The sequence below is a fragment of the Halyomorpha halys genome, unplaced genomic scaffold (assembly GCF_000696795.3).
Source record: "Halyomorpha halys isolate HHAL.00 unplaced genomic scaffold, Hhal_1.1 Scaffold803.1, whole genome shotgun sequence".
In the NCBI taxonomy this organism is placed as follows: domain Eukaryota; kingdom Metazoa; phylum Arthropoda; class Insecta; order Hemiptera; family Pentatomidae; genus Halyomorpha; species Halyomorpha halys.
Genome location: NW_027115654.1, coordinates 74,411 through 88,330, shown reverse-complemented (window position 1 = coordinate 88,330; position 13,920 = coordinate 74,411). Strand labels below are relative to the sequence as shown.

Sequence of the window (13,920 nt, the reverse complement as noted above, 5' to 3'; positions counted from 1 at the left end):
AGTGCAGGAAAGTGTAAAATTCAAAACTATTTGAAGATCATATTGAAGTGAAAAGATAAAATATAACCCTCAAAGTGGTAAAAATAGTTTTATTTCAATGAATTAAAAAATGCTATCCTACTGGCTATTAATATTATACATACTGTAATATTTTACATGAATATTTTTACTGCATTGAGGCATCCAACTAAAAATATCTTGTAGCAAATTTCATCAGAATCATACCAGATGTTCAGAGTGTGATGTGGATCTAGCACATGAGACTAATCACCCCAAAAATGGAGTGGTTTATACTTCTTTTACACTTATTTCTGAATAATACATAAAATATTAATAAGAGAGGCAATAAGGAAATAAGTACAAAAACAATAATTAAATTAAGTTCTTTGAATTCATTTATCTGTAAAAGACCTGTACAATATATACAAAATATTACACAATTTATTATCTATAAGACTTAAAATTACCTAATAATAGACAAAATAAATCATAAATTAATTTGTACATATAATTTTTTTCTACAAATGATAGTAAAACACTGAGATCGAAACTCATTCATCACAACCTTAAAATTTGAAAACCTTTGCTTTTTCAGAGATTCCATGCTTAAGAAAACGACTTCAAGTGATATTACCTAGCATTCATTAAATACAATTGATAAGCTTACAGATGATGTTAATTCTGTAAAATAAAAAAATAGCATTTATAAGTAGAAAATACAGCTGGCAATTGAAGAGTATAAAATTTATCTTAACATTAATTTTATATATATAAATTAGATATATATACATATATATTTACAACTATTAACAACTAAGTAAATAATCAGAATTGATTTCATTACGAAAACAATTCGCATAATTTTAGTGGTTATAAAATTTCACACTTTCATTGAAAGTTAAAACAGTTATTAAAAAGAATATCACAAGATGAACTTCAAGGAAGTCTAGCTATGCACAGAGCACCTTTAAACCTGTTTAAGTAATATATACACCAACATCCTCAAAATAAAATCAAATTGTACAACTCCTTTCTAACTGTATTTTCTACTTCTTAATTTACAATTAATTTAAATAGTAAATGCTCTATTATAATACAGCAATACCATTTGTTTGTCAAATGAGTAACTGATGGCATTTTTTGGTAGTCATTTCCACCTAGCTGGAGTTAAGCATTACCAAATTAGGAACTTAAAATATAAAAAAATCTTAAGCTACATAAATGTAAAATGAATACAAGAATATTCATAACTAAACAAATATGTTTTACAGATTTCTTTCATGGAAAACTAAAATAATAAGACTAGATTAGCCAAATGGAGGGAGAAAGTTCGGAATGAAAATAGAAATTTCAGTACTTCAGTGCCATGTAAATACATAAATACCATTAAAAAATAATTTCAAGTTTCCAGACATACTGAATGTATGTAAAACTTTAATGTCTTACAAAACATAGTGCAGGAAGTTTAAGCTATTTTACTAAGGCATAAGAAATTTATGGACTATAGATTTGTTTATAGCTTACGGTACATAAAATAATATAAATTTCTGGTATCTATTACAAAGAACTGTGATTTTAATAGAGAAAAAATAAATTCAACATAAAAGCTTTAAAACCAAAAACATTTATAATCTCCCTAGCCCAATAATAATAAATGACTTGGAAAATAAATATATTATTATTAAATAGGCCAACATTACAATACTTTAATATTACAGTAAAGGCTAACCTATCCTACACTATGTACATAAAATTATCAATGATAAAATCTTAAAATAGAAATAAACAATCTTAATGTAAATACCTAGAAGCGAGGATTGGGTACGTATGATTTTCCTTAATCATTTAAAATTAAAAATTTTAATTTTAGCAAACTTTAAAGTTTGTCAGCATGATTAACAATTTTAATATTATAGAAAATGTTGAGCCTTCACTCAATTTAACAAACAAATTACACATCATTTAAAAAATGAATGCCAATGGAAATATATTGAAATTCACAAGACAAATAAGTGACACAGTCTCTTAGTTACATATTTTTTTAAGTGCCAATAAAGATGAAAGCAATTTTTCTATGACATACTACCATTCAGTACAATAACAAAAAGTAGATGAAAAAAAAAAAGTGAAATATTATCAAAATCATGTACGAACAAAATGTAATCCTTATGATAGATGTTTATAAAAAAAAAATGATTTTATAAAAAATTTTAATTATTTTTTTTCCCTGAAGATAAAACCGATAAGTCAAAATCGGAGAATTTAAAAATTGTTTCTTCTCCATTAGACAATGAATAATAAATTTTTAAAGGTATTGATTTATTTTGATATGTTGTAATGTAATAGCTAGTAGGTTAACCACATCTAAGTTACACATTTCTCAAAGAATTAATAAGATTCAAAAGATTTCTAATCTCTTAAGACTGAAAATAAAAAGGGTAATATTATTACTCATATAAGGGATTATTATTAAGAGAATTTACAAAAATTTAATTTGTATCAGATCTTGATAACAATTCTTCACACATGATTGATTTATTTTTTCAATAAAATAATTAAAAATAATCAGGTGTTCATAAGAACTTAAAGTTTATGATTACTAAACGTAAACGGCAAAAAAAAAAAAGGTTTGCTATGGAAGAGGAACTAATTTAATTTTAAATCACTCTGTTTCCTTTGTAATAAAAGTACACTGGATATAACCTAAAACGATATCAGTTGCAACAACTGATATTTATATAATTTTAAGTAGATATAATGATATTTCTAGTAAAAATGTATTAGTCAAAGCAACTTGCATTTCTTGTAGCTAGGGGGATATAAGCATTGGTAATAATGGTCCTGTGTGGAAGAGGGGGTCAACTCAAAATGTAAACAAATAACAAACTTGTAAACATCTAAAACAGAGTTTTCCTTCTTTAAGGTGGAATAGGAGTACTCCAAGAAATAGGGGTACCTCCTAGCAACTCACTTCTTCCCCTAACCCTCTTCTTTATATTTCACTTGAAAATTCATTTTAACAAAAGGGGTTTCTAGTAATTTTTGAGAGCAAAAAACTTTGTCATGCGTGATTCATAAAAAATGAGTCAGAAGCGATGATCTTTCTCTCTTAAGGACAAAATTCATATTTGTAATGAAATATACAAGGACCATTTGTAATGGTGAAGAGACAAGGAAAAGTCCAAGAGAAAGGAACTGAATGTTAAACATTCTACAATTTCTTCAATGTTCAATAAGATGAAATATTTTCTACTGTCATTTCTGAAACAAATGAAGATAATAAGTCGGCACTTTCAATGAGAGATGCCTTAAACTCAATTCTAACTTTAAAAGTTTTTGACAGTAAATAGGACCTTTAACACCATCAAAGAGAGAAGTGATGCTCAATGAATGAACTAATTCTAAAAGCAGTCCTAATCAACTGATTTTAAATTTTTAAATGAGATGGCATATAATTTCTACAGTATATTTGCTCGTGGCAGTCACAAAACGGGTATGTAAATTTAGATAAAAATTATTTAAACTTCATAATTTTAATAATTAACAATAAATTGCTAATTTTTTTTTTAACAGGTTTTCTGCATTTCAAAATGTTCTCTCTTCCATTAATACAACATTAAGATACAAGCCCCTTCAGGATAATTTTAAGTAATATCCAGTGTAGTTATATAACAATGCTCTGTTATTGGAGATTAATTTTTAAAAAGTAACCAATATTTAAGTCATCAGACAGATAATTCATCAACAATCAGTTTTACTAAACATAATTTTGAAGAAAAAATATAAATTTACCAAACAAACAAAAAATTATTTATTTTGCACAGCAAATACAATGATCGAAAAGAAAAAAATACAAAAATTAATTGGTTTAAATGTAATTTTTATACTGTCAAATTCCATTAATTGTAATGGTTTTTTAACATAACCAATGTCTACTAGACTCGAATTGTAAAACTAAAAATATTGAACTAAGATAAACCGACCAATACTCTTAACACCAAACCACTAATTGATTTATAAGCTAAATTAAAAGAAAACAATAAACGATAAAACTAAATGAATAAAAATAGTCTATAGAGAGACACATCTAGTAGATAAAATGGGAGTTTTGGAAGTTACATTAAAAAAAACAAATAACTAGTGAAAACAAAAATGGTTCATTAATTAATAGATTAGTTATTCATAAATACAACAATAACTACCAATTCTTCAAAATAAATAAGGATTATAAGCTTTGGGATAATCAATAATTGGGAAAATTAAATCGACTTATCAAAGCCCTAAAGGAGTAGTGCGTATCAATGGCTGAGAGTCAAATCCGTTTTCTCTGGAAATACGTGTGAAACAACAAGATAGTCTCAGTCCATTATTATTTATTGTCTTTATGGATGAAATCCACAAAATATGAAGGAGAAGAACTGCTTGGACTGTAGTCGGTATATGGAACATGAGGACGGTACAGGTACAGACGTTTCTATATGCAGACGATATCATGCTGGTGACAGACTCTGAGGAAAAATTGTCTAATGAAGAAAAATTCTATAATGGACAACAGGCCATTATAGAATGGCAAGAAGAACTCGCCCACAAAGGAATGTGTATTAACAGCCGCCAGACAAAGGTTATGACTTTTGCCAGAGATGACGAGGACGTGGGCCTTGTAAGAACAGTGTGAAATGATGAAGTATCGGAAAGAGTGGACTTCTATACCTACCTTAGAACAATTTTCAATAAATGTGGTAAAATAGACCAAGTGTCCAATAGGATAAATAAAGCAAAACATATTTACTACTAGATATGCAATACTATTGTAAAGAGGGAGGTAGGTAAGGACATCAAACTCCATATCTTTAAAGCAATATATCTTCCAACACTATTATACAGCGGTGAAAGTTGGGTCACCCAACACAAGCAAATGAGCAGGATTACGACAGCTGAAATAAGATTTTTGCAAAGAATATTGGGCAAAACTAAGAGAGACAGGATAAGGAATGAAAGAATAAGAGAACTTCAGATCCCCTCAGTGAAATCAGTGATTGAATACCGACAGCTCTGATGGTATGGACATGTCTGCAGAATGGGGGAAGACAGAGTGCCAAGAAAATGTATGGAGGTGAGGCCGACTAGTAGAAAACCATGAGGGAGACCTAAAAGGAGCTATATGGAGCATATTCAATGACTAGGTCTGGAAAGAGGAAAAACAACAAATGAAGAGCAAAGGTAAGACACTACACTATAAAAAGGCATGAATACCAAAATATATCGACTCAATTTTACGAATTACTTACACTAAAATCTATCAAAATTTATGAGGTCATACTGAACCAAAATTTCTTTTTTTATGATAATTCATGATTGATGATACTTCATTCAATAATCCAGTTATTATGATTACGAAAGTTCCAATTCATGTTTAACTTAAAACAACTTAGTCTTTTCAAATAGGTATAAATAATTTTAAGAATAGACCGAAATAATGAAACATCTACAATAAGAATTTCAATTTATAATTATAGCATGGATTCAAAAGTATACAAATAATTATAATGAACGATTTCTTATTAAAATATACCCAATTTAAACTTAAATTATTAACTTAAATATTATCACAGCCAAATTAAAATTATTTTCTCATAAAAAAAGTTAATAACAATCCCCTAAATACTTAAATATAAAGGACAATGATCAAATATTTTTTTAATCATATTAATATAATTATAAAGAATTATTTTTTCATTACAAGAAAAACAGTTTAAGATAATATTCAGCTTTAAGCTTTACCATCCCATTGAATGACAAAACAACCTAAGAGACCTAGAATTCAAGTCTATTTTCAAATGTTTCTTTTAACAATTTATATACTTGATTATAATGAATGGAAAATAAAATCTTCAGAAATAAGTTAAATCACCAGTGATTTAACTGATTTTAGAATTCCTTTACCCTTATAATATATAGTAAATAAAATATTACAGGAAAAATTAGAAAATGGACTTGGCTGGTTTTGGAATTCTACACCTGAGAAGCTTGTTATGAACAGGTTCATGAGATGGTTAATTTATAAGACACATATCAAACCTTTTTGATATATGTATGTCTAGGTAAACAATTGCTTTAAGTCAAGTAATAAGTTATAAATTTTATGTACACTGAACATGATACGCAAAAAGCTTTTAAATTATTAATTATTGGGATGGTTTAAAAAATAGTTAAACAAAATTATACTTAATTGTCAAAAAGTTTGAACGATTTGAAATCGCTAACTTTTACTATGCTGGCTATTATATAAGAAAATATTATATACTTTAATATATAAAAATTAGTATTGATCATAATTAAGTGTCCTTTGTTGATTGAATGATTAAAATTTCCTACTCCATTACATGAACTATTGTATAAAAATGATCTGCTGAAATTAAACAAAAATTCAAATTTTTATTCTTCTTCTTTAATTAGCAAGTTATTAATCAAACTAAATTGAAAATCAAATTTAAACATCAAAATTCATTTTAAAGGCACTTATTATGTATGTAACCACTGTTGTAATTTCTTAAAAAATACATATATAAATATGGAAAACCTTCATCTTGAAAAGAAAAATTATACTTGTCATTGAAAATTATCAATAACTTATTTAATTTATTAATTAAAAAGTTTAATGAACAAATTAATAATAGCATCCATTTATTCATTAAGAAGTTTAATGAATAAATTAAAAATTGCATCAATTTATTATTTCACAATTATAAATCAGTCCAATCATAATTGAAAAATGAATTGTTAATAACATAAAACAAAATAAATAAATAGATTTAAAACTACATAATAATTTCTAAGGTTGGTAAACTGTTAACGAGTATAAATAATGATAAAAATTTAACAACAATTATAAAAATACTGGTTGACGATACTTCATTTTCATAAGAAATCACATACTAAAATCAATAAATACTAAGAAGAGGTTATGGCTTATTTAATTACGCAGTACTATGAAGAAATGCTTCTCACAGCTTCCTCAAGAGGATCATTCCTTTGTAGATTAAGAATGCTATCAATAGCACTTTGAACTTGAGCGTTGATTTCTTCATCATCAGGACAATGTTTTTTAGTTTCTACATTATCTCCTTCGTCTCGTTCTCTTTTTACAGGTAATATACCTAGAAAATAAAATTGGCCAGATACAATAAAAGAGGGGGCAATGTAAACAGCTTTACTTTATTGATTATGATTACAGATGGAGTTATCTAAATGTTTCTAAAAAGAACATGATTAGATTATCAATATTTGAAATCCAATAGGAGAAGAGTGGAGGATAATGTAGATTGGATACAGGGGAGGATACAGATCAATTTAACAGGTTTCTACTCATAGACTTACTTTAAGTTTCATACAAACTCGAATATAGGTGTGATCTAATAATCATCATAATGATTGATCTAATTAGATGTGCTGGTTTGGAGAAAAAAATAAATAAATAAACATCAGAACTGCAAAAGCAGTATTAGAAGGAATGAGAAAAATTTGATTGAGCAATTCTGAGTTTCCCTATCTCCTCCTTTTCTTAAAAATCAGACCCCAGAAAGTAGGATTTAATTGACATTCATAGGTAAACATTTTGCCTCAGAATTTTTTATAGAAGTGACTATTAAGTTGAACCATAAAATAAAAAAGTTCAACTTAACTTGCTCTAACTGAAAAAATTGATCAAAAACATAAAAGGACATGGGAGGTGGGAACTTGGGTCTTGTAACAGCTGAAACTGAAAAGGAGAAGCTAGAGAGACTCTGAGTGAAGTCCCGATCCATCAAATTTCTTGTAACTGTGGCATATAGATAATGTATAATAATATATTAGAAAATGTAATGATAACAACGTTTTCTAATACATTAACATGAATTCAGATTGTAAATAAAAAAAATTCATGAAAGACCACAATAACTATAAAAAAACTTTCCTATTCTTATAATGGTTTGGAGAAAGATTTATATAGAAACCACAATTCTTAAAAAAAAAAAAAATATAACACTTAGAACTGTGGTTAAGTGAACAGGTTACCTTTTAAAGGTTGTAACAGTGCACTGCCTTCCCTGTGTTCACTCATTTGTGAACAATTAGATAGACATTGAATGACTTGTTACAAGCTGTGAGCCCAGGGCTAAAGTTTCTCACAACCCTCAGAAGGCTGAAGTTCATCTTTAGGTTCTGTATACAGAGAACTGGGAAAGAGTGTGTATTGACTAAGTTCGAAAACCACTACTTCTTAACGTGTGGATGAGAGATACAAGTGGATCTACGTACACCTTTTCCATGACACTCTGACCTTTAAGGAAAATAAAATGTTACTGGAAAACAATTTCTCAATCATATCCTTCAATATCTATGGATTGAGAAACACTGAATTCAGACTCTGAAAAGAAGACTCAAAGACACTACTCTCAAGAAGACACTGCTTTATTTTGCTATCGTGTAAAGCCATTAACCTCAGGTCAGTCTCTTGCTGAACTCTACTTGAAGGATTCAAATTTGCCGTAATACTGAATACAAAAGCACATCTGTCTTAGACCTCTAATGAGGCTCGGTGGTTTTGAGGACTTGGAATTCTAATGACTGCTGAACCATCAGTTAGGTGATAACCTATGAAAAACATCCAAGGCAATGACCATAGTCAGCATGAAGCAGCAGAACCCAATGCCAACCAACCTACAACTCCTTCATTTCGCAGATCATCCAGGTAGTGAGTAACTCCACGTTACCTTTCTGATTTTGACCTTTATCAAGTGGACTGATTTCTTATCAAGTGGGGGAGAATGTAGTAAAGCGAACAGGTTATCCTTTACAGGCTGTAACAATGCATTGCCCTTCCGGTGTTCATTGAGTTGTTGACCAGCCTCAATGGCGTGCTTCAGTGCAGTTTGTTCATGTTCAATTTATGTACATTGTTTTGTATAATGTTGTTCTTAATCAATCAAATGTGTCCTTATTAAAGTCACAACAGGAACTATTGCCACTCTAAAAGCAACATATCAATAGGGAGCAGTGAAATGTTAGTAAATTTAATTTAGTTTATATAATAATTTCAAATATAATTGCTGAGATAATTATAATAATCAGCATCAAGTTGGGAACAAGAAGAAGAAGAAGAAGAAAGGAATCAGAAAACTAATAATAATGAAGGCCTAACAAACACGAAGGCTGATACCACTAAACGCTCTCTGCATACATCCTATCCTTCCAGTGATGCCCCTCCAAACCCAATTCTACTAAATCAGTTTTAACGCAATCCTCCCATATAAGTTTCGGTCTACCCCTCGGACATTTATAAGTCGGTTCAGTGTTTATTAACATTTTAGGGATCCTCTCGTTACTAAGCCCTACAACCTTACACGCCCATTTTATACACTGCAATGATATATCATGAATTATAGGTTGTAGGTTTGTCGTGGACCGGGTGTAGGTAACTTAATTCAGCATTGTGTAATCTTCTAAATTCTCCTGTTAATTCATCCTTTTATGGTTCGCATATTTTTTTGTCATACTTTATTTTCAAAAATCTTAAGGCATTGTTCATCCCTTAGTGTAATAGGCCATGAGTCGCATCCATGAAGAACAGTGGGAAGGATAACAGTTTTGTAAATTATAATTTTTAAGTTTTTCGATAGAAGGTGCGAGTTAAGCAGTTTTGAGATTGAAAAATAACAAGCATTTCCTGCCCTCAACCTAGCTTTTATTTCCTTATCAATTTCGTTTTTTTCTAGTTACCGTAGAATTGAATCTATCTACCTGTATTTCCTTCTATATCTATATCACCGAAATTGCTCACGTTTCTACTGCTAACCATATATTTTGTTTTATCCGTATTTATTTCAAGACATAGTTCCTTACGTGGTTAATAGTTTTAGTTTTATTAATAGGTTCTATAGTTTCTTTGTCTTCACCCAAAAATACCAAATCATCACCATATTTAAAAATACCCAAGCACCAGTATTTTACCACCCAAAGTTAAACCATTTTCGGTATTCCTCACACTTTTAATGACGTATTCTAGTGCTAGATTAAATAAGATATGTGATAAAGAATCACCTTGATTTAAACCCGACTGGACCTGAAATTTCTCAGAATAATGATTACCAATTTGTACCTTATTAAACATTTCAGTCATGCAAATATTTACAAAATTTATTAACTTCTTTTGTATTTCCTGTTCAATCAGAATATTATACAACTATAATATTATACAGAATATTATTCCAAGTCTTTTGGAAATCTATATATAATATATGTGTAGATTATATACTATAAAGTAAATATGGAAAGTTGATGAACTACCCCGTTGTATTCCAACTTTTCCTGCAAGATTTGCCGTAATGAAAAAAGTTGATCAATAGTTAAACGATTTTGTGTAAAACCATATCGGTGGTCTCCGATAATTTCTTCAGCGTATTCTGTGATTCAACTAGTTAAGATTAGTGAAAATATTTTATAACATACAGGAAGGAGTGAGATCCCTTGATAGTTATTACAATCCATCGTCGGCCCCCTTTTGTGAACGGGAATAAGTAGAGACTCCTTCCATTCCTCAGGTATCTCCTCAATTTCTCAGATCTTTTTAACCAAATGGTGTATTTTAGAAACTCCAATTTGACCACATGCCTTGATTAGTTCACTAGGAATATTGTCAGTTACCGTTGCTTTATAAGGTTTTAATTTTGCGATGGCCATTTCAACTCCCTCCTGACTCAGTTCTTCTATCGACGGTTCAGCACTCTGGTATTCAGTCAGAGGAGATTGAAATTATGTCCCATATTCAGAATACTTTCAAAACGTTTCTTAAACATATCCAATATATCTAGCAGATTAGCTAATATTTTATTATTTTTATCTCTTATTTCCATCACTACAGAGCGGAATTTCTGGGATCGGTTATTACCTTAGTACATTTCTCTGACGTTATTTTTTATCTCTGTTATTTTATTTTTAAGATATTCTCTTTTTCTATTTCTGAGGAATTTAGACGTCTCATTCTTTGAGGCCCGGAAGTAAGTAACATTGTTTTCGCTAGGATTACTGAGAGTTTTTAACTCAGCGGCTTTTCTTTGTTCACACATTTTAAGACACTCTTCATCAAACCTTCTTATTAATTTCCCTTTTTCTGAAACACAAATTACCGACTTCTTTAATATTATCTCTGATTCCTACCCATAACTTCTCAATGTCTTAATGTCGGATTTTTAATTTCTCCAGATCGAAATTTTCAGGACGTTTTCTCTTTTTTATATTAAGTTTTTGTCAAATTTTCGCAATTATTGGTTCGTGATCTGAACCACATTCTGCCCCTGAATAGGATCTCATATTAATTATACTATTTTCCCATCTATTTTGTATTGCGACATGATCGATTTGATTATACGCTTGTGAATTCAGTGATGTCTAAGTATATTTGTGAATATCCTTACGTTTTGAATGTAGTACTTTAGATTATTAGGTTTTTCAATATGGCAAAGCTTAATAGTCGTATTCCATTATAGTAACGATAATAGAATATGATAATAAAACTAAACTATGAAAAATTAAAACTTTTAAAAATATATATTAGGATTTATCAATCTACTCACATGATGAAGATGATGATGTGGCAGTTGCGACTGAAACAGGAGCACTTGCTTCTTGCTTAATCTGTTCTAATCTCGTAGTTTCATCAGCAACAAACAGTCTTTCTAGTAATACTAGTTCACTGGTTTGTTGTAACCTCTGTAACATTATTAGTAACTTAATCTTAATAAACCCAAATTTATATACAGTCAAACTTTCTAAAATATTAAATTGTTAATATGCAAGCAATGCATCAACAATTTAGTGTTAAGCACTTATTAAATATGTAGCTTTATCAATTTCTATTTGAAAAAAAAAAAGATTAATAGCATAAATCAAATATCTCTTATTTGGAAAAAGTATATAATACAAATTATTTGTTTGTATATATTACATTTAACATAAATTTATTTGTTTTTGAATATTTTGTATGGAAATTTTCAAATCACTTATATTTCTTTGAAAAAAAAAAAAAAATTGACAAATTTTTAGTTTTAAACTTTAACACAATAAAGATTTACTTATAGTTTAGGTTTCCCCCTCTTGGCCATGTACATATCCTATTATTTGCCATAGTGTTTTGCAAAACCCATTTTTAGGATATATTACCTTTTTAGGAAGGTTTAACCTCATAAGAATTTGTCTATTTTTACCCACCAATAAATCAATTTTAAAAAATAAATAAATAAACTTAAGTGTCTTAACAATGTTAGCACAAACAAGCAGTTTTGAACTACAGTGTTTTGAAATTATGGTTATTTTTCTGACCTCAACAGGTGCCAACGAAATTGACAGCTACTATTGATACACAATCAGTTGTCATTCAGTTTTGAACTTGTCGATAAAAACTTATGAGTTCAACCTAATATTGACATTTGTCCATCATTTTAAGTCCTATATACACCAAAAAAGTTTCATCAAAATCTACAAGATACATGTGAGACCCTCTCCTTGTTCATAGATACAAGAAAGGCTTGATTTTCAAGCCATCTAAGAATTTTTTTCTGGTGTGTTTAGGTCTGGAACAGGATTTGTAAAGCCTTAAACATTTAAATTAAGATTTTGAGAAATTAATAATGGCAGAATATCAAACGCCTCAACACTTGGTCAATGGTTTCTTTAATAGGAAGTGAAACACTTTAATTAATATAGACTGATGACTTCATACAGTATAATTATCTTAGAAATTAAACCTAGGTAATGCTAAACTAAAACATACAGTTTATAATTAAATTAGACTTACCATACTTTCTTTAAGTATGAGAAAAGTAAATTTATTATACAAGTGGTTTTTCTTGTCGAGCAGGTGTTTTGCTGTTTGCTCAAATAATTCATCAGCTTTTGCAAGGTCTTTCTCACTAAGTACAGGCTCATTCATAGTATGATAGCGAATTAATCTTTTTACAGCATCACTCTTACTTAGAAATGGAGTTTTACAATCTGGATTTAAAGCCCCTTGTCTATCAGCCTGCATCTGTTGTTCTATCCTATGGGTGCAAAGATATATCAAACAAATTTATTCATTAGAAAACAATTATCTGACATAACAAAAAACAAAATTATATGAGGAATAAGAATACCAAGTGATTTAAGTAATAGATATTAATACAATAGTCATGAAAATTGGAATAAGACTATTTTGAAGGAATGTAGAGATGAGAACATACATATTCTAGTATTTATTTAAATTGAATAGAGGTCATTGCTAAAGTTAAATCTGTTGGCATGATATTGTGAATGGAAAATAGATTATTCGGGTGTGAACAAACTTTTCTCAAATTGTTGACACTTATTGTTGGATCACTTGGTCTCGTCATGAATTATATACAATGAATTTCACTCAATTATTGTAATGTTAAAAAATCAATACTTACAAAGAAGCCCTTTTACTCTTAGAAAAGATTGGTTGAGGAGGAGATGGCATAAGTGATGTTGGAGTTTGAGTGGATGCTTGCTGAAATTTAATAAAAATAAATTATCAATAATTTTAATTAATGTTAATAAACAAAGTCCAAGCAATCAAATATGGATGATCTAATATAAATACTTTATAAAGTATATAATTATACTATAATAAAAAGTATAGAAATACTATCTTGGAACATAAGATCATTTTAAAATGACTATATGAAATCAATAGAAACTAATAGTCCAATAGTCCAGCCAAATAAAGTTCTGGATGTCAGGTTATTTTAATACTTGGATTGATTAATATTTTTGTCTTAGTGGAAAATGAAAAACTAAAAATAGAAGATCTTAAATTCAACCTGCCTTATATTCTATAAACAATGAGTTCTAATTTGAACTTTTAGATCAACCCAAAAAATTAAA

The 13,920-nt window shown here is 29.0% G+C and overlaps 1 protein-coding gene across 1 annotated transcript in view; it reads right to left on the bottom strand.

Moving 5' to 3' along the window:
- Positions 1-367: 367 nt before the first annotated feature.
- LOC106686272 (uncharacterized) overlaps positions 368-13,920 on the bottom strand; it is a gene marked incomplete at its 5' end in the record, with an annotated part of 42,557 nt that continues 29,004 nt past the window's right edge. The window contains 4 exons of the mRNA XM_014429465.2: positions 368-7,157; positions 11,613-11,748; positions 12,833-13,076; positions 13,464-13,543. Of these exons, the coding sequence (XP_014284951.1) occupies positions 6,988-7,157; positions 11,613-11,748; positions 12,833-13,076; positions 13,464-13,543 (630 nt within the window). The remainder of the gene's footprint in view (positions 7,158-11,612; positions 11,749-12,832; positions 13,077-13,463; positions 13,544-13,920) is intronic.